We start from the raw sequence: 20,416 nt of genomic DNA, 5'->3' as shown, positions 1-20,416 counted from the left end.
ATTGGCCTGAAAGTGCGTATTATTTTATTCACATATTGCAACATAGCTGTCCTATTTAAATAAAAAATTTAGCAATCAAGTCAAAATTATGTGGCAACCTCAATGAATTTTTCGTGGGAATTGACAATGAAGCGCAAGATGGAAAAAATATAACAAACCTTTACTTACCAGCTGAAAATCTGAACGAAATAACACCAGAATTAATTGGCAAATTAGAAGGTATGTTTTTTACTAGCTAAACTTTTAAATTTTGAACATATGAATAATTCATTTAATTCAGCTGCGGTGAGTCATTGGCATGTCCAAATAGACGCAGCAATTAATTTGGAAGGTCTACAAAGCAAACTTCCAGGAATTGCCGATTTAATATCGTTCTGGGAATCAAAACGTAAGTTATTGAAAAAATTTAATGTACTCAACACAAAATAACACAAACAACAGTACAAAATATGATCTACCTTGAGGACCAGTTGAAAGCTGAGAAAATTAAACGTGTTTACCAAATTTTGGAGCAAGGGAAATCTCATTTCAGCAAAACTCTCGTTGAATTGTTGACATCAGTCCAGGTAATACTCATAAAACAACAAAAATTGAATTCGAACGTAGATTTATTTCATTTTCAAATAATACATTGTCAATTACAAAAATATTTTACTAAATGAATGAAACATGAAAATTACATTTATTAATGCCATTGCTTAAAATATTTCTAGTTTTCAAGAGAAGACTGCTCTCAAAATTTGGAGCAGTTGAACAAGCTACGTGAGAAGAATGAGGAACTTGGAAGGTGCACATCATATCAGGACGCTGAACCTTTGATAGTGGATCATCTAAAAAAAATTAGGGAAATCCGGAAAACCAATTGCTTCAAAGAAAAGTATTGGTACTTCTTCAACAAAAGTAAATTTTTTTAATAAAATAAAAATCTTTCAGAGACCGCCTGTTTAAGCTCTTGGCATGCCTGGGAAATCAAATAATTGCTATATGCGCAAAAACAGTCAGACTTAGATCACTTTTCAAAGGCAAGCCTGTGCTTGGGATGGAAAAAGTGAGACGTTGTACTCAAGATTGCGAATCTTTTTTGAAAATTTACGAACAAGTAATTAAATTAAAATTTTAAGTTTCCTTATTTGAGACTTTTGGAATTTTACAGAACTTTCAACGAAAACAGAAAGCTGAGCAAGTTATCGACCAGAAAGAACTTTACAGCAACGTGTTTTCATTTCTATCTAGATGCAGTGACTTAAAAACAATATTTGAGGCGATGCTTATTTTTGGCAGGTATTAAGTTCTCACTATTGTTGAGTTAAGAAAAATTATTAATAATTGAATATTCAGGGTCAACGAGCAAAAAGAACCTAGAAGCCTGAATTTTGTGGGAATCAAAGGACTTCAATACAAATTTGTTTGTGACAGAATACGTCACGAGACGCTGAATGCGGTGCAAGAAATGGGAAAATTTCAGGATATTGCACTAGATGTTACAAACAACCAGTGGCGGGATGAAATGGAAAAGTTCATTTCGAACTAAATGCAAACGATTATAAAACTTTAATCGTTTTCAAATGTTTTAGATTTTCCCACAAAATAAAACAGTTGGAGAGAAAAATAGTTGCCGTGATAAATTCCATAATGGATGATGCTGCAAATGTATTTGAAGGCGTCAACAGCTTACAGGGACTTCTACACTTTCTCCAAAAAGACTCACTCCAGGGCATTTTAAAAGAAAAAACAAACTTTGTACAAAATAGTATAATTTTTCCCTGTAAAAGTGTAATAAATTTTCATTCGTTTCAATAGGTTTTTGGTTTGCTGTTGAAAGATATTGAAAAAGCAAGCAAATCGTTACTTGGCGGTGAGCTGATTGGCTACTCAGGATATCCTCCTTACTCAGGAATTGCATTGGCAGCTCATAACAGCAGATGCTATTTGGTCGGCCAAATGCTGGTAAAGCTATAGTATTACTGATGAGTTCTCTTTGACTGATGAAGAAAAACTCAGCTCGTCGAGAAATGCAATTTTTTAACCGACTGTGAAAATGCTGGGAAGGTTCACAAGGAACTAGGATTTTTCGTGTCGGTGGTTGATGAGACTATTCAGGAAATTTTTGACAGATGGGTGATTGCCCTTCCGATGGACTGGGAGGCAAAATTAAAACGGTCACTAATAGCATATCATCCTGCCTATGAGTGCATGATTGAACCCACCCTTGGAAGGCAATTTTAAATTTAATGTTGCGAAGCTTTAAAATCGTTTAAAAACTATAGAGATATATTCGAGACCATACAAGAAATTAGAATTTGGAAAAGTCTTGGGCATGAAGCACCGCCAAAAATGCAGGAGCTCTATGGATTGGAAGAAAAACTGGGGAACTTAAACGACGATGTTCAACTCATGTGTCATCAGTACAATGAAGCAATCCAAGGTTAGTATTGAATTTAAAGTTTTAAACAGTTTTAAACGGTTTAAGCTATGAATATTCATAGGCATCGAAGAAGAGGATTTTGGTCTATTTATTGACTACATTGCTAAGGTGAACGAAGATTTAAATCCTGCGATGTTTTTCTACACGTGGTCTTCAAATGTGCCAGAAAATTATTTGCAACGCCAACTCAAGTCTACTCTTGAAGTGAATATCAATAATTAACCGGAAAAGATCTTAATTTTGTTTTAACTTTCAGTTTAAGAAGCTCGTAAGAGAACTTAATGAGACGAAGACGTCGATGGAAACCATAGCCACCAATTTAGCAGCATCCAAAATTATGAAAATCAATCCCATCGACTTGTATAGTTTCAGTGAAGTGCAGGAAGCATTTGAGCACACCGTGAGGCACGATTTTGAAGAGATACTAGCCTGCCTTGAGAAAGTCAGAATGCTGTTTGGAGATATTTCAGTTAATGTAAAAATTAAATCAAAATATTTTAAAACACGTCTGAGCTAAATTTTCAAATAATAAAAGGTCAAACCATACTGGGAGGCATTTTACCAAAAGATTAATAATTTGCTGGAAAATGGAGTGATCTCAATTATTGAAAACTCATGCGTGGATATTTTGAATATTTTCCACGCAGTACCATTTCACATGACGGTCACAGTAGATATTGAAGACAAACAGGTTTTCTCATATTTCTCATTTTAACTTCGAAAAATTGTAAAACCGGCTTTTTTAGATAATTTTCAGTGAAGTACTGCAAGACATTGAGATGAAATTAAGTCAAGCATTTAATTTTCATTTGTGCTTAGTAAAAACAGTTCCAAGTTTGCTGGAACTAGTTGGAGTTGAGCAAATCGAACCAGAAGTGACTTTAGAACACAAAACGATAACAAACAAAGCTTGTAGAAAAGTCAGGTCTGACCTTCAAGCGGGTAAGCTGGTTTTAAAAATACAAGTATGAAGATTAATGCAATAAATATACATCTTCTAATGTTTTATTAGAGCTGATATGGTTGAAAGGACAAATGAACGAGTTTTTAGAAAAATGGCTTCACTTTTCATGGCTTTGGGACACCAGTATTGACGACTTTCTACAAAGATACCACACACAAAGTGCCTCGGCACTCGCCAAGGACGTGGAAAGGTGAAATAATATAATATGACGCACTTACTTTCATAGCACTGTTTTCGTCCCAGCTTTTCGCATCTGTTGTTTCAAGCAAATCTGCCTACCTCAGCTACTGTAGCATTCATAAAATTGGATGCCATAAACTTGCAAAAAAAGATTTTTGTCTTAACAAAATCATGGCACAATGCAACAATCAAATTCATCTTGGACTCCGCTACACGCATCGGCGACAAAATGAGCTCGCAGCTTTCAGTTGATATACAAAAGTATGGTGATCCTTAATTCGAAAAGTAGTCCTGCCAACAGGTTCAAATTTGCAGGCTTTACTACAAGCCACAGTCATTGCAGCAGGTGGCAGAGAAGACCATCTTTTGTCAACTAACAATGGCCCACATGCAAAGCAACGAGGCAAATTTGGAGCTATTTAATGAATATTGCCAGATATTGCGTAAATACAGTTCACAGTTTTTGCAGTTAATAAACCACGGTTCAATTCGCAGGAAATTTTAAGGTTGATTTTCCTGACCATCTATCTTCCCTTGTAAAGAGCGTTAATACAGATTGGAAGCGCTTTTTGCTTGCATTAGAAGACGCAAAAAATTCTCTTGAAAAAAGCAAAGACAAATTTCGTACAAATATGATAGAGAAGGGGAACTCACTGAATAGAGAGCTGGGCACGTTGTGCGCAAAAGTTAACATCGAAGGTCCATACACGATCGACTGGAATGATTCAGGTTTGTTTCAAAATTTGAAGAGTTGGTAAATTTTAAATTAAAACATGAACAGATGTCTTCAAGTGTCTGAAAGATGTGAAATCTGAGTTTGTTGCGTTACAAAAGCACAAAGAGGACCTAAGTGGAGAATTTGACATATTCGGCGTAGATCCACCTCAGCTAGCAGAAATGAGTGTTTTGGAAAAGGTTTTAATAAAATGTCTTCAATGAAATATCTCTATGCCAAAATGTTCGCAGACAATTAGCATGTTGGAGCAAGTGTGGATCGTAAGAAAAGATTGGAATTGCTGCTGGGCAACTTATGAAAAATGCCTGTTCAAAAACCTTAAAATAGTTCAGTTGCAAGAAAAGGTTTAATTTCAAATTTTTACCGATCGTCAGAGATTGCAAAATTACTAATTTCTAGATAGATGAAATATCGTCAGCTTTGCAAGAAATCTCCAATGGACCGGCTCGACAGTGGAACGTTGTCGAGCAGACAAGGGAACACGTTGAAAATTTGAAATACGGTTTGCCAATTATATGCAAATTGAAGAAGTCATCGCTTCGGGAGCGGCACTGGATAGATGTGGAGAAAATGATCAACCAGTAAATACTATCCGACATAATTTTCATTTTAAATTATTTTTGCAATTCAAGGAGGCTTGATAGCACATCAGAGAATTTTACTTTACAATTCCTTCTGTCGCTCTCAATGCACAATTTTGAAGAGGAAATAAAAGCAATTTGCGCTCATGCTATTGAAGAAGAAATAATCGAGAGAGGCCTGTCAGAGCTACAAATCGAGTGGCAAGGTATGAATTTGTCCCCTGGAGAAGACATAGAAGGAATTACTACGATCGAGAAACCAGTGGAAGTACTGGGAAAAATCGACTCGAGCTTAGACAAATTAGCAGTGTTGGAAGGGTCAAAGTAAGGAACTAAAATTTACTTTAGTATTTTTAATAACCGTTAACTAATCTAATTCAAGAAATGCGCTGGTCTTTGACGGAGATCTGAAAAAGTGGCAAGTTCTTTTGGAAAACGGCTTGCACTATTTGAATGAAATCTTTGATCTACAAAATCGAATACTGTGTCTTAAGGTTTATTGAACACTAATATTGAATTCAAAAGTTATATTTATAACTTTTGATTTTTTTATCCAGCCTCAAACTGCCTGTCAAGAAAAATTGATTAGCGAGAGCTCAGAAGTTAATATCTTGGATGCATGGAATGAAATCATGGCACGTGTTGTATCCAGTAAAAACTTTTTGGAATTAGCGGAAAAAGCCGTGCCTGGAGGTAGACTTTGAATCTTGCATGTGATTTTAAGTTAGTAATAAGGATTTATTAAAGGTGGGAAGAATTCGGCGAAGAAACTCAAAAATCATTTGGAAATGGCAGAATATGAGGCCCAATCGGAAATCAAAACTCGAGTTAAAGGAGCGCCACGACTCTACTTCTTGAACAACGAAGAGCTGATGGAATTTTTCCTCAAGCCTGAATTCGGAGGTGAACCTTACCGGACATTGATCCCGAAATGTTTTCCAGGGATAAGCAGCTTTAAATTTGGCCGACAGGTAGAAAGCAAGTTTCCTGTTTCTAAGCTTTTTTAATATTTCATACCTAGGCAAATGAGATTGTTGGCTTTGTCACGCCAAGTGGTGAAATGCTCCTCTTTAATGAGATTATTAAAATAAGTGATAATATTGCTGATGCTATCATTGCTCTAGGTGAGAAATATTTTGGAAATTCATGTACGTTGCAAATACTAGCAAATATGTATTAAACTTCCCAGCTGAAATGATGAAAGATGCTTTACAGTCCTTGCAAATTCGCTGCTGTTCTGGACTAATAAAAAACCCTAACAAAACCGACCGCTGGATTCGCACTTTCCCAGCACAAACTCTCATTCTTGCAGGACAGGTTTCTAACAAGATTGCGGCTCCAAAATATTTAAGTATAATCTCTAGATTTATTGGACGTCTGAGCTGGACAAAGCGTTGGAAAGCTGGTACAAGAGCGAGTCAAAAAAGTCTTTGAAACAAATGCGCAAAGAATATGATGGCGTGATTACGCGCCTTAGTGAAAATCTCACCACAAACATGTCTCTAGCAGACCGACAGAAAACGACAGCTCTATTAACTTCTGAGCTATTTTTGTCTAAGAAAATCAGTGATCTCATAAAAAATGGTTTCATAAACGATTTCTAACACCAGATAGTCTATATTAATGCATGATTGCTTTCAGATTGGGTTGAACCTACTTCACTTGAAGTTTCGACCCTGATGAAATTCTATTTCAACGAAGACACTGCAGAAATCACAATCATTCAAATGTTTTCATCTTCTCAATATGCTTATCAAACTTACGAAGATGTATATCAGGCGGTTATTACTCCGGAAACCGAAAGGTAAAATGTAGTTAGGCAACCTGCTAGGCATCTGTGCACTGCACGTTGCATTAAATCAATTTAGTGAAACCATTTAATTTTAGATACATCATTCACATAACGACGGCTCTGAACTTGAACAAATACGTAGCAATTGAGAGCTCAAGAGCAAGTGGAAAATTTGAAACAATTCGTTGCCTTGCTAAAACTTTAGGACGTCTGGTTCTTCCCTACTGCTGCAGCAATTATTCGTCAGTAGATTCAGCGTTGATGGCATTTGAAGGTAATCTTCACTGTCGGTTATTGAGGTTATTGTGATTAATATTAATTCATCTAACATCAGTCACAGCAAAATTAGGCGCTTGGGCAGTCATTAAAAACTATTTAGACATGAACAAAAACGTACTCGAAGAGGTTTCATACCATCTATCACGGTTTTTAAGATCGATGAATGACAATGAATTTGACAGCAGTGTCACATTAAATGGCATTCCTATCAGTATTCAACTGAAACCAACGTTCTTTTTAGCCTCTACAGGTATATATTATAGCAATTACTACTTTTTTATTACATTGCCCTAAAATAGGTCCAAACACACATGGTCTGCCAGCATCACTCAGAGCCTTCTTCAGACCCATCGCGATGAAGGGACCCGACACGGGCAAAATTTCAGAGATGTTGCTGATTGCTGAGGGATTTACAGAAGCTTTAATGCTCTCTCAAAAGGTTTAATATTGCCATCAAGTCACTAAATACAGGATTATTTTCCGAATGCAGTTGATTCAGATGGGATTGTTTTGCCGATTGCACCTGAGCAACAAATCAAGATGGATTTTTTCCACCAACACAACCACTATGACAGTTGTGAAATCTGCTGTAGATATCAAACGAAATCACTTCAACTTGACCGAGGAAGAGGTAAGAATCACTCTAAAGGTAAATAATGTAGATGTCTACCACATAGTTTTTAGGCTATTTTACACTCTCTTGTAAACAAAATTGAACCTCAATTGAACTCAGAGGATCAGCAAATATTTAAGCATTACGTGTATCAAATTTTCCCTGGGATAGAATTAATGATATTTGAAAACAACGATTTGAAAGGTGCTCTGGAGTCAGCTTTTCAAGATAACGGAATGGAGGTAAAGAAACTTAGATCTTTTGCTTTTTATTAATTAATGATTTAAGCCACTTGAGGAGCAAATAAAATTCGGCCTGCAACTTTTTGATGCTATTCGCGGTAGCCAACCAGTCGCGTTAGTTGGCAAATCTATTTCTGGAAAGACGACCACACTTAAAATGCTAATTCACGCCTTGAGGAAATTAAAGCTACCTGATTTTTCAACGATTAAGGTAACATATATTCAAAAAAATCAATAATGTTGCAAAAAACTGATCGCAAATATGAATTTGATTAATTTTTGAAACTAAAATTTCAACCTTATATTCTAATTCATATTAATTAATTCGCCATTTTCCAGCTCCACGCTATTAATCCTGATTTACTAAGCTACAACGACATTTTCGGGTTGAAGCAAGAAAATAAATTGATACCTGGTATAATACAAAGAATTTTACAAGCGTGTGAGCCAGATGAGCGAGTTGATTCACACTGGATATATTTTGATGGCACAGTGAGCGATACTTGGTTGGGAAACGTGGTGCAGCTTTTAGATCATAAATATCAATTCTGTGGTCTCAATGAAATGGGACTAATATTGACCAACAGGAAGGTGACTGCATTTACTGTTAAATAATTAATTTTCATGTATAATATTTACTTGTTTATGGAAAGGCGAAAATCCTGATTGAAACAAGTTCGTTAGACGCAGTATCTCCAAACATCATCAGCGCTTTCTGCTCCATTTATTTCGGAGACTTACATATTGGGTGGCGGCAAATTGTTCAACCGTGGATCGAAAAATTTGAGGAAGGCGCTTTAAAATTGGAGGTAGATATATCAATATATATTATAGAAAAATTACCTGAGGATTCTTAAAATGTATATAACTTTTATCATTTAGCTTCAACTTCTGTTTTCGGAGTCTTTGCAAAAATGCTTTGATTTTAAAAAGGCTAGATGTTCAGAAAGGATTCGGCAAAATGAAGTGAGCGCATCCAAGAACCTGTGTGCCATTTTGCAATGGCTTATATCGAAACACCCGAAATTCAACGGCGAAAAGGAAACTACACAGCTCGCGAAGAAGTGGTTTTACTTCAGGTATATTTGATAAGATGCTCGAATGTTTTCGGCTAAAAGTTTTTGCAGTGTTCTTTGGGGGATTTTTGGAGCGACTCATGAATCTTGTCACTCTTTGGTTGACGAGTTTGTGCGGTCATTGGAGAGTGATGTGTTTCCGAAAGAGGAAACTGTGTTTGACTACTTTGTGGATTCCAAGCGGAAGAAGTTTGTCAACTGGACCAGCACCATACCACGGGTTTGGAAATACCACCAAGGGTATGTTTTCTCTGAATGTGAAGATCTATTAACTCGTCCTGCAAATTAAAAACTCGCAGATTACCAGTTCATGAAATCCTGGTTCCAACTGCAACTTTAGCGAAGTTCCAATACGTATTGAAAATTCTCATTGAGCAAAAACGTCCCGTGCTTGTCAGTGGCTGTCTCGGAAGTGGAAAATCTTACACAAGCGATAAAGTCATGGAAAGCTTTGAATGTGAAAAATACAGTAGCTTGAAAATCAGTTGCACAGCAATGGTAAAAAATCTTCAATTGGGCGTAAAATGTTTTAATAACAAAAACTGACAAATAATAGACTAGCAAAACTGTGTTGATGGATATTATCTCTAAAAAAATGCAGCCTAGATCAAATAATGTCTTAGCACATAAGAAAGGTACAGGTTGATTGATTATGCGTGATAATTATAAAAATCATTTTGATTAATTAAAAATGTCACATTTTCAGCTAAATCTCTTATACTGTTCATTCAAGATCTGAATTTGACAGAGAAGAATCCATCGGCGGCTGAAATTTTCCGCCAATGGCTTGACTATGGATTCTTTATGAATGAGAATTTACAGGAGTCTGCATTAGAAGTATTAAAGACTTATCACAATAATTAATTGTACACTCCAACTTTGTTTTGAAGCACTTGGGCCTCATTGTGTCTCTGAGTCACAGGGGATACGATATGAATTTGGACGAAAGGCTTAGCAACAAATTTGCGAATTTGAATTTCTCAAGCCCCACGGATAGCGAGCTTGTCCACATTTACGGTTCAATTCTCGGCCAACACCTACTTCATTTCGGAGAGCACATCAAAGTTTTGGGTATATATTATTGTTAAACTCAATTGATACCAAACCTAATTGTGTGGCTTTTCAGGAAATCAACTGGTCGAATCGACAGTAGCATTACACAAATCAATCAAAGCAAATATTGTTGCTAATATAGACAACCCTCAGTGTGTGTACAGCCTCCAGATCTTGTCACAGGTTCGAACCAGCTATTGTCACAAAAAGCTTATTTCAATTTTTTTTGAGCAGGTTATTCAGGGATTGACATTGAGCAATGTAAACCACCATAACACTTTGCCAGCAATGTGCAGATTGTGGATGAACGAAATGCAGCGGGCGTACGGTTCGAGGCTGACAGAAAAGAGGTGAATTTAAAAAAAAACAAGTCAAAAACCCCTTTGACAGATAATTTACAGATTAAAAGATCAAATTTGGAAGGAGGCATTGTCACATATGAAGCATAAAATTGGCTTGGCTTATGCTGATTTGTACCCAGATAAAATAATACCTTTGATTGGTGAGCGATTTTTTTAACTCGTTACACTAATGTAAATTTTAAATATTTTGTGCAGGGTTGTATAGTGATAAAGATGATGAACTTGATAGTCAAGTGGAGATTTCAATAGAAAACGCTAGTGCACGGATTGAGAACGCTTTGCTGGATTACAATAGTGACAAGAAAAACACTGAACTGCAATTAGTAATAGTTGATGACACAGTACAGAAGGTGACTAACTTGGTCCGCATTTTGTCGCAGCCCTCATACCACAACATCATTCTGAATGGAGAGGGTATATATTGATATGTTTTGATAAAATTTCAAAATAAATCTTTTATTAATCGCTATATGCAGCTGGAAGTGGAAGAAAATCTCTCCTTAAACTATCGTCATTTATTTGTGGGTTGTCGTTTGTACTTGTGGAGCTCATCAGTGGATTCGAAGAATTCAAGCTCTTTTGGAAAAACATTATTTTAAGGGCTGGATTGGGAGGAGAAAAAATTCTAGTTGGCATAGATGGAGAGCATGTGAGATAATGTTTTAATTGTTTTGGTATTAAAACAAATGCCACTTGCTTGTCGCAGATATGTGATGGAAGGTTTTTCGAACTCATTAACTGCATCTCGGAAAATGGTACGTCTCCTGGACTTATTTCATCAGACGAACTTGATAAAGTGAGTTTGCATCATCTGCTCTGTTGAGATTAATATTACATTAATTTTTATTTTATTCGCTCGACTATAGTTACGATTAGTTGTCCCTCTAAAATATCGTGAGAACGTGGAAATGTTTTTGGTCCAAGAAGTGAAGAAAAATTTGCGCATCGCAATTAAATTGAACTTCAACAAGGATTTCCTCAGGTACTCAACGAAAATTAGTTAATTCTTAAGCCTGGATCTTCTCTTCATTAGACACTTCCTTGTCAGCAATCCAGCGTTTTTGAAGTGGAATATTGTTGCTCATGAAGAATGTTCTTACGAAACGTACCTCCATGCTACCTCAAAATATATATCTAACCTTGATCTGCCTTTCATGGTAAAACGTTGATTATATTGAAATATTTAACAGAATGAAATCAAATTATTATTCACTTGCAAAGAACGACAGAAAAGAACAAATAGCGATGTGTTTCGCCAAGTTTCACTCAGATCTTTTAAGCGAGATAAGGAAACAAGGCTGGGAAGCCAAAATCACACCTGTTCATTTATTTCAGTGCCTAAGAACATTTGAGAGGTTTTTGGAGATAAAAATTGAGAAGAATTGTGTACTACATTGTTTTAATTTATAGCACGGTAGAAGAGCAACAAACTCAACTGCAATCGAAGAGAGAAATGTTTAAAAAATGCACGGTTCAATTAACAGCATCCATGAAAAAAATGGCGGCAATGTCTTCAGCACTTTTACGAGCACAAAGAAAGGGTAGCCATGGCCATGGCTGTTTGAAATTTAATCTTAAATAACTCTAAACGTCCTGTTTTGTAGTTGTCGACAGCCAGCGACAGTGCGAAACAGCTTTGGTTATGTTGGGCCAAAAGAAGCGAGAAGTTGAGGAGCAAAAATCCTTACACGAGAAAAAGCAGCATCAAATTGATCAGGAAGAAGTTTCCATTCAGCAACTAGCTAGAATCGCTCACCAAGCAATGGACGAGGCTATTCCGTACCTAGAGGATGCAGATTTGGCACTTGAGACGATTGAACCGATCGACTTACAAAATCTGCGATCATACGGAAGACCGCCACCCATTGTAGAATCAGTTATTTCTGCAGTAATGCTTTTAAAGCAAGCCGATCCAACTTGGGCAGAGGCCAAACGGCAACTTGCTGATCCAACATTCATTGAACAGGTATAATAAGAGATTGAAGTTTTTTGTTTGGATCGAAAAACTTTCTTTCAGCTCCACCAGTTTGACAAAGACCACATTCCGGAAAAAATTCTTAAAAGTGTCTCATTAATTACAAGCAACGAGGACTTTGTATTGGAAAAAATCGAGCTCATTTCCAACGGAGCCAAATTGTTGGCGCAGTGGGTGCTAGCGATGGAAAAATATGGGAAAATATACAGGTACGGTCATTTTTCATTGATCGACTCTTTGCACCCGTAGTGATTTTAATGTGAAATTCAGAATTGCTGCCCCGAAGCGTTCTAAGTTAGAGCGTGCGTCTAAAGAACTGCGAGAGCACCAAGCAGAGCTTGCAGATATATATTCCAAAATTATTGTTCTCCAGAATAAACTCGTCAAGCAGAAAGTTGAATATGAGAAATGCTTGGAGAGCAAAAGAATCCTGGACGCAGAGGTAGCTCATGAGAAATACAGTGATTTTGTGGTAATTAAGTATTTGCTAAGGTTGAAGACATGGCTTCAGAGCTGCAAAGAGCAAATGATTTGCTGACAGATCTTTCAACTGAGGAACAGGAATGGCATACGTTTGATGACAATTTCCACCTTGTTTGCAAAGGCAAATGTGTACAAAACATCAACCGCTCAATCCAGTACCATTACTTTGGGGCGCTTAAACACAATGAAAGACTATCTTCGTTAAAAATACTGAAAAATTTGGTAATCCTAATTACAATAAAAATTATCAATAAAATGAAGAGTCAAAAATAGCTTGATGAATTACGGCTGAACGATGAGGATCGATGCGTAGATGACAGTGCTATGACAATAAGAAGATGGAACTTGCAAAAGCTCCATGAAGATCGGTATTTAGAACAGAGTGCGGAAATAGTGATGAAAATCGGCATATCAGAACACAACCAAAGACCGACCCTTATGTACGATCCTCAAGGGTTAACACTTTCATGGTTAAAAGAAGTCTACGTTGATTGGGTAAAATAAAAATTTAAACCTTAATTTGAGTAGATAGCGTTTCTAATTCAATGCAGGATCCAGCAAAATTGGTGTATTTGAAGGTCAGTGACTGCGAATTGGTAGAAAGAGTCACTACATCTTTGCAAAGAGGAGAAATTATCTTTATATTAGATTTAACCTTGAAATTCTGTTCGAAAGCAATTAGTATTTTAAATACCATTCAAAATGCTGGTAAGATTAAACGGAGCTCTTCATATTTTTTAGTAAACTTTAATTCATTTAAAGATCATGAGAGACGGCCAGAAATATACTTTTTTGCGTCAGTTGAAAATGTACTTACCAATCCCATCATTGCATCACATTTCAATATCGTGGAATTTTCGTGTCAAGTCGAAGGTAAAAATAACGCTACTAGGGTTTTATGACATTAATATGAATGAATGGATTTTAAGGTCTCCAAAACTGTCTCCTGGATGTTTTCGTTAAGAAAGAAAACGGAATACTGCATGCTGACAGAATTGAGAATTCCAAAAAAATTTTGTTGGAATCGCAATCACTCAAAAGGCTTGTTCATAAACTTCAAAAGTAATTGTTAAACATTGGACGTGCACCAATTATCAAATTGAACGTTTTTTTAAAACCAGATGATAGTTCAAAAACATAATTATGGTGAATTTCCCATTTTTATGGGGTAAACGAGGGTTATATCGGGCGGTTGGAGGATCGCGGTCGTTTTTATTGCGCTGTGGTAGCGGCGAATATCTGTAACACAATTTGAGTGTTGCAAGAATCTCTCAACGCTTTGTTAAAAATTAAAATTCAACCAATAACGGGGAAATTAGCCTTGTAAGGTGAAACTTTTTGTTTATTAACTATCATCTGGTTAAAAAAAATTATCGGACAATTGGTGCACTTTCTTGGTGCACTTCCCTTGAAAGTTAAAGCTACCCTTGATTTTTTTTCGATAGAACAATTTTGGAATGCAAGGAAACAATTTTAGATGACAAAACAGTCATGGATACACTGGAGAAAACTAAAGAAGCACTAGACTATTCAAAAAAGACCATGTCAGCGCTACTTGAAAATGAAGATCACATAAACCAGCATAGAAAGGTTTGTCAGTTTTTACAGTTGCTCGGACTTTTTTTATAAATGTACGTGCTTTGATTATAGCACTTCGTCCAAATGTGCAATGAAGCTGCAAACTTCTACGTAATGGTCAAAAGGCTAAACAAAGTTGACTCGTTGTTCACTCTAAATTTAGAAGCATTCATCTCATGTTTTGAGAGAGCTATCCCTTCTAAAATACCCTCTATACTGTCACCAAAACATCGAGCGGATTTTGTTCGCAACCATGCTTTGAACATCTACAGGTAATTTGAATGATTGAGCAAAAATTAACCAAGAAATCTAAAAAATGCTCTTTGATTCAGCATGTGTCTGCCTAAATTCAAAGAGGAACACAAACTACTATTATCATTTGTGATTTGTCTCTGTTTCCTTGAAAATTCTGGAGACGGGCCACTTCAACTTTATGTCGACTATGTGCTGCACAAAATGAAAATATCTTCAGAGGAAAGTGATTCAAACGGCATTGGTAGGCAAGAATTTTAAAACACACAACAGGTCACTAAATCCAGATTTAGGATGGGTGTCAGGTGCTGCTTGGAAAAACGTGCAAATTTTGCAAAGTTTTGGAGGACCGTTTGTGAATTTAGCGAGAGATCTGGAAGCAAACAAGGAAGATTGGAAGATTCTGTTGCGGTGCGAACACGCAGAACAATTGGATTTGCCTGGTAAGCCAATGGCGCCTGCTGATTGTAAAGTGTATGCAACCGGCAGCATTTCGTTGTAGGTCAAATTGCATAACATTTCTTTCACGCAGGCGTTTATAACAGCATGGTACCCTCCCTGCGACTAATGCTCATCGCGTCACTGCGGCCAGATAGAGTTTGTCAGTGCATTTCTGAATTTGTATCGCTATGGATCGGCGACGACTTCTTGAAAAAACAAGAGATAGATTTCTTTTCAGTGGCTTCTCAGTCCACGCTTCAAGTTCCGATTGTGATTAGAGCAGATGCGTGTATTGATATTGTTTCAACCATAGAATGCATTGCAAATTTGAATAAAGCAGTAATCACTGGCGTGAATTTTGGAGACAGAGAATGGTAAATCCAATAAAAAAATTACTGCTAAAAATCTTACTGCTCCATTTAGTACCATCGGCCGGGATATCCAGGAGAGGTGGAATATTTTGTTGTTTCCTACTGAAGAAAAACTTCAAATGGTATTGCAGCGGGCGCAGTTAATAGAACCAAACAACAGTGTCAGGTTCATCAAAATTTATCTATTTCGAAACTATATAATTACGTGATTATTTTCAAGGACTTGGGTGGTGATAGACATTAAAGAGCAACTGCAGAATTACGATTTTCAGCATTCAGCTTTGTTTGTTTTGGAAAAACCACAGGTAAGATTTAAGCAAAAAGGAACCATTTAAGAGCTTTTAAGCTTTGTTTTCAGAGTATTCAAGACAACATGAAGCGTCTCTTGCAAAATTTGCAAATTAGGCACTGGTCCCATTCTTTGAAACAACATGCATGGAATGTTTCTCTTCTGCACACATGTATTCTTGGCAGGCAGAATCTTTTGGAAGGGAAACTTTTGCAGCAATATGACTTTCCAGACACCGATTTTCATGTGAGCGAGTAAATCCCAATTAGGAATAAAATTATGATTTTCTCTCAGGTTGCTCTTTGCTTGCTGGAGAAAATTGCTGCGAGGGGATTTACTGACACTATCAGCAAGGAATTCTTAGAATGGACCATCGACGTAGCTTACTTGGGTCGGATAATCAACGAAGTGGACAGAACGATGTTGACTAACATAAGCAGTGAGATAATGTGGGAGCACGCGTTCACGGCATCATCAGATGATAAGTAAAGCTTTTTTAACGATACGTTTTTCAGCCTTAGGAAATTTTAAAATTTTCTTTAGTCCACTGCAAATGACGTGGAGCGAAGATGGACTTTCATTTGCATTTTCCGATTTGCCAACTAAGTCCTCAAATAACCAGCAAATGTTTGCGATCAACGCGAGTTTTGCCAATGATTTGCGTGCAAGTGAAAGTTTGCTCAACAGTCTTCGCAAATTGAGAGGATTAACGCTGGAGACGCAGATTGCAAGACTTGCAAAGGTATATCTATAGCTAAAAAAATGGTCTGCAGGAGCCATAAATGATGTGAATTTGCAGCAAGCAATCGCCAAAATAGACGCACTTCTTGGATTAGCGGAATCAAAAAATCTTGACTTTCATGAGGACTCCATCGCATGGCCACAACTTCGGAAACATTTGGAGCGAGAGGTACAATTTATCGAGCGGGTAGACTTATAATAACGATATTGTTTCAGCTTCAGTTTCTGCTTCATGAAGTATTCACGCCGATGAAGATGCATGTTTTGGATCTCAAAGAAGCGATTTCAGGAAAACTTGTTTTCAACCGCGGCATGCTATCAGACGCGATTGCACTGGAAAAAGAGCAGGTCCCATCAAGATGGTTTTCAAATCAAGGTGCAGATTTAATTAATTAAGTACATTTGATTTATTAGCATTTTCCAAAATTCCGTCAACAAATACAGTGTCTTTACACTTAAGAATCAAAAACCTTTTGACAACGCTTCTACACCATATTATTTGAGTCAATTTAAGAAGTTTTAAGAAGTTCTAAAATTTAACTGCGTAACCATTGCTGCATCAACTTTGATTTCCCTAGAAAAAGCTTCTATTATACTTCTAGAAACTAGAGCATTATAAAAATTGACCGAATCATACTAATTCCACTTACATTTTTCAGAAGAAGGGAGGACCTTGAGTTTTGAAAATATTAAGACGAAACTTTTGCTACTGACCCAAGTTGTTCAAGATGTGAAAAGATTATCCCCTATAACAATTCAACTAATAGCTTTTGAATATGCGGCCGCGCTTTTATCGTCTCTAAAGCAGGCAAGTCTTGTATTTTAAGTTCTTAAAATTATAGTTTAATTTATAAATGTAAAGGATTTGAGTGGTCATTTCTATGAGGCCATCACAGTATCATGGACGTTCGAGGTGCTTGGTACTGACATCTCTCAATTAGAAGAGGTAAATACACTACCAGGCAGTTTTAAACTATAGATTTAAATATATTTTACAACAGAGAGATGTGATTTTGGACGGACTTAAATTGTCTGGTGCTTGTTGGGACTGTGAAAATAATTTTCTTGTGGAGGCAATAGACTTAAATATTTGTTCAAAAATGCCAAAGATTTTAATGAAGCCATCAAATTTTGTCTTCACAACAGACTACCAAGGTAAACAATGCATAATTTTAAATGAGAGGAAGTATGCTTTTAAAATGAACGGTTACTTTTCAGACCATTTCATGTGCCCAGTATTTATTCACACGTCAAAAGAAGCGATTTTCTATATTCCACTTCATATAGGATCAAAATCAGTTGGTCATTGGACAAGGAAAGGGGTTGCTCTCTACGCATAATTGCTTTTGTGTTTATTTACTGTTAGTAGAAAACGTAAGAAAAAATTAATGTGAAAGAACCAAAATTAAAATTAAAAATTAATTCAACCCACATATTTTGTTTGAATAACTTTGTGTCCTGAAATAATTACATTTTTTATTCATTTGTCGATAAAAAGAAAAACTGCTCAATCCCTCCTAGCCATAGATTATAAATTTAGAAAAATAAAAAAGAACCTGCCGCTACCGCAGTCGAGTTGCGTGCGATACCATTGCAACTATTTTATTACAGTGAGGGAAAATTTCAAAAACAGAACGATAGGATAGGCATGACAATAAACATTAATGAAATGACATGTGTACTTTTAAATTCACCTTGTTTTAAACTAAAAAATAAAACAATAGATCTCACATTAGTATCTTGGGATGATGCATCTTGATTTTTTTTAAGTTCAAACCTCAAATTACGGTGAAATGAGGCGCTAAATCATGAATTATTCATGACATATGAGCTGCTCACAACTCACCATTTTTTTAGTATGCAATTTTATCAGATAGTTAAAAATACTTGAAAATAGACTTAGAAGGAACAGAAACTTAAATCGCAACCAACCATAAAACATATTTCTGTAGCGTCATTTTCAACCACTGAAAACAAACACTCATCTTGTTAGGGTTTAAGTAATTTTATTGTGTTTTTACTTAAATTCACACTTATGTTACTTAATATATTTGGCTTGACTTCTGTTACATAACTGCCAATTTTTTTTAATCTTTGACTAGCAGTTAAAACTTTATTAAAGCTGCACATAAAATTCAGTAAGTCAATTTAATCATATTATTATTTAACACAGAATGGCCCCCTCTTTTTCATACACAACCCACGCATCATACATTTCTTTTTCTGTCAATTGTGGCTGATTACAAGCAAAATTATAACAGTCACTACACTTCCAACAGTCGTTCTTGTAAAATGGTGAGAGCGGAGCCAGCCAAATACCAACTGAGGTGTCCTCTCCTTGAAATTTGAAAAGTTCTTCACTGTTGTCAACTAGGTAGCTGACAATATCTGCACTTAACACATATCCAGATCCGCAAGGAAAAGGAGGATAGGTGAGGGAGTTGTAATTATCCTCCCTCCACTTTCCAGACGACTGCACAGGCCAAAATTCACGAAATGAACTCCATATCAGGTTTTTCGTGTCTTGCAGCTTCAGCAGTTCTTGTGTCACTCTCTTTGTGTCCACAAAAGTATCATCATCTGTCTTCAAAAGGAACTCATACTCTGCATTTCTGTCCGCCCTGTAATAGCAAAAGATGACGATCGCAGTTTTTAAAAATTAGCAAAATGAATATTTGTTTGATGGAAACAGTATTTTACCATTTAAAAAAGTAAATGAGCTTCTTAGGAAGATTTCTGTACACATCTACAATGTTTAGAAGAATGACATCATCATGTCTCTCAGATTCCAAAATCAGTTGAGAAGTCAGAAGTTTTTGTTCAGTCATCCAGTCAAAGTACCTCTGCTGCTTCTGTGACAGAAATTTCTCTAGTCCCTCCATGTCTAAAAACGTGAATCTGTTAGTTTAGGTTGTAGGCTTAAAAACATTAACAACACCTTTAACAAAATATGACATTGAGAAAGGGGCACAAAATTCTTTTCGAAGCATTTTCCTGGTACTTCTGTATGTAACAAAGTGAGAGTCGTCAGTCAAGATCACATTGCAGCTGCTCTCCAAATTCACACTGTTGTCTGTGGTCAGCAAGATTTTCCCCTCAAATCCTTTGGGGAACACAAACGGTTCCACTTGCTTGCAAGTTGATAGCTCTTTTTTCTCGTTCACATTTTCAGAAGAGAATGTGGCTGTGAAAACTCTCTCATTGGTCATTAGGTTGATTAAGCTCAGCCTGGCGTGAGATTTAATTATCTCAGAGAGGAGACACAGTCTTTTGATGACTATTTCGTAGTGAACTTGAAAGTTGAGATCTTTGACCATGGTTTGACTGGAGTTAAAAATGATTTTGCTAGATTCAATCTCATAGGAAGTGTCTTTTCTAGAGAGGCCTGAAATATAAAAAATTCTTAAAAGTTGCACCAATATGTAGATGCATTTATGACAGTACTTTTGGCTATTTTTGGAGTCCACTCTTCACAAGAATACTCTGAAGTCCTGTCAACAGGAGGTATGGGACAGAAATCCTTGCCGATGAGAAATTTGTGTTTCCCAAGAGAACTGTTCAGGCTGCGGACCCAGGTGTTTCTAATGCTGTCCCTCATTTTCAGGTTTTCCCTCCTGGACATGATCCCAATGAGGAACAGGTGGTTGTGGTCTTCAAGGTCTGAAGATTCTGGACAAATTATTTAAATATTATTTTTAATTCCTACGAATTTTTGTTCTTTTTTTCTTATTGTTTGTACATACCATTGTCTGGCCGAAAAATTATAAATCTTATGAAAAGGATTGACAGTAAGCAGACAAAGTATGAAACTAGCGGTTGCATCTCCATAGACTCCCAAATGTTTAGGCAAACATCAAGAGTTTTTACGTAATCATTAGAGGGGCTGAATTTTAAGCCAAATAAAATTAGTCCTGGACTGTTTCCGCTGTTTTGTTGATACAGGCCATGGTGATGGTGGCGACCAGATCATAAGTAAAGGGGAA

At 36.4% G+C, this 20,416-nt stretch overlaps 4 protein-coding genes and 1 long non-coding RNA gene across 5 annotated transcripts; 4 read left to right on the top strand and 1 right to left on the bottom strand.

Annotated features, from left to right (window-relative positions):
• Window positions 1-1,167: 1,167 nt before the first annotated feature.
• On the top strand, window positions 1,168-1,709 carry LOC135938452 (uncharacterized). Its single transcript, XR_010574660.1, has 3 exons — window positions 1,168-1,281; window positions 1,339-1,515; window positions 1,575-1,709. It is a non-coding gene; the product is annotated as an uncharacterized LOC135938452 (long non-coding RNA).
• Window positions 1,710-2,274: 565 nt separating this feature from the next.
• Window positions 2,275-2,942, top strand: LOC135938353 (uncharacterized). Its single transcript, XM_065481970.1, has 3 exons — window positions 2,275-2,425; window positions 2,487-2,629; window positions 2,682-2,942. Exons 1-3 carry the CDS (start codon window positions 2,335-2,337, stop codon window positions 2,940-2,942), a joined length of 495 nt encoding a protein of 164 aa, XP_065338042.1. The 5' UTR covers window positions 2,275-2,334.
• A 2,696-nt stretch (window positions 2,943-5,638) lies between these two features.
• Window positions 5,639-7,402, top strand: LOC135938352 (dynein axonemal heavy chain 2-like). Its single transcript, XM_065481969.1, has 8 exons — window positions 5,639-5,857; window positions 5,908-6,010; window positions 6,076-6,203; window positions 6,251-6,470; window positions 6,528-6,690; window positions 6,774-6,952; window positions 7,013-7,207; window positions 7,257-7,402. Exons 1-8 carry the CDS (start codon window positions 5,675-5,677, stop codon window positions 7,400-7,402), a joined length of 1,317 nt encoding a protein of 438 aa, XP_065338041.1. The 5' UTR covers window positions 5,639-5,674.
• Window positions 7,403-7,451: 49 nt separating this feature from the next.
• Window positions 7,452-17,310, top strand: LOC135940605 (dynein axonemal heavy chain 2-like). Its single transcript, XM_065485563.1, has 41 exons — window positions 7,452-7,588; window positions 7,642-7,812; window positions 7,859-8,023; window positions 8,152-8,403; window positions 8,466-8,621; window positions 8,695-9,128; window positions 9,188-9,386; window positions 9,445-9,523; window positions 9,595-9,725; window positions 9,779-9,959; window positions 10,015-10,124; window positions 10,176-10,291; window positions 10,343-10,443; window positions 10,499-10,717; window positions 10,780-10,952; window positions 11,010-11,099; window positions 11,170-11,285; window positions 11,337-11,460; window positions 11,525-11,658; window positions 11,714-11,844; window positions 11,908-12,269; window positions 12,321-12,487; window positions 12,549-12,720; window positions 12,771-12,983; window positions 13,035-13,256; window positions 13,313-13,469; window positions 13,524-13,634; window positions 13,691-13,823; window positions 14,207-14,351; window positions 14,412-14,611; window positions 14,672-14,835; window positions 14,885-15,034; window positions 15,124-15,406; window positions 15,456-15,569; window positions 15,624-15,708; window positions 15,762-15,938; window positions 15,987-16,177; window positions 16,236-16,434; window positions 16,492-16,602; window positions 16,650-16,809; window positions 17,093-17,310. Exons 6-41 carry the CDS (start codon window positions 8,914-8,916, stop codon window positions 17,257-17,259), a joined length of 5,802 nt encoding a protein of 1,933 aa, XP_065341635.1. The 5' UTR covers window positions 7,452-7,588; window positions 7,642-7,812; window positions 7,859-8,023; window positions 8,152-8,403; window positions 8,466-8,621; window positions 8,695-8,913; the 3' UTR covers window positions 17,260-17,310.
• A 1,252-nt stretch (window positions 17,311-18,562) lies between these two features.
• Window positions 18,563-20,405, bottom strand: LOC135941379 (UDP-GalNAc:beta-1,3-N-acetylgalactosaminyltransferase 2-like). Its single transcript, XM_065486875.1, has 5 exons — window positions 20,177-20,405; window positions 19,878-20,102; window positions 19,372-19,818; window positions 19,134-19,317; window positions 18,563-19,054 (listed from the first exon to the last, which is right to left on the bottom strand). The coding sequence occupies exons 1-5, from the start codon at window positions 20,259-20,261 to the stop codon at window positions 18,598-18,600; spliced, it is 1,398 nt and encodes a 465-aa protein (XP_065342947.1). The 5' UTR covers window positions 20,262-20,405; the 3' UTR covers window positions 18,563-18,597.
• Window positions 20,406-20,416: the final 11 nt, after the last annotated feature.

Source organism: Cloeon dipterum, chromosome 3 (genome assembly GCF_949628265.1).
Source record: "Cloeon dipterum chromosome 3, ieCloDipt1.1, whole genome shotgun sequence".
NCBI lineage: Eukaryota > Metazoa > Arthropoda > Insecta > Ephemeroptera > Baetidae > Cloeon > Cloeon dipterum.
This window is presented reverse-complemented; position numbering and strand designations above follow the sequence as displayed.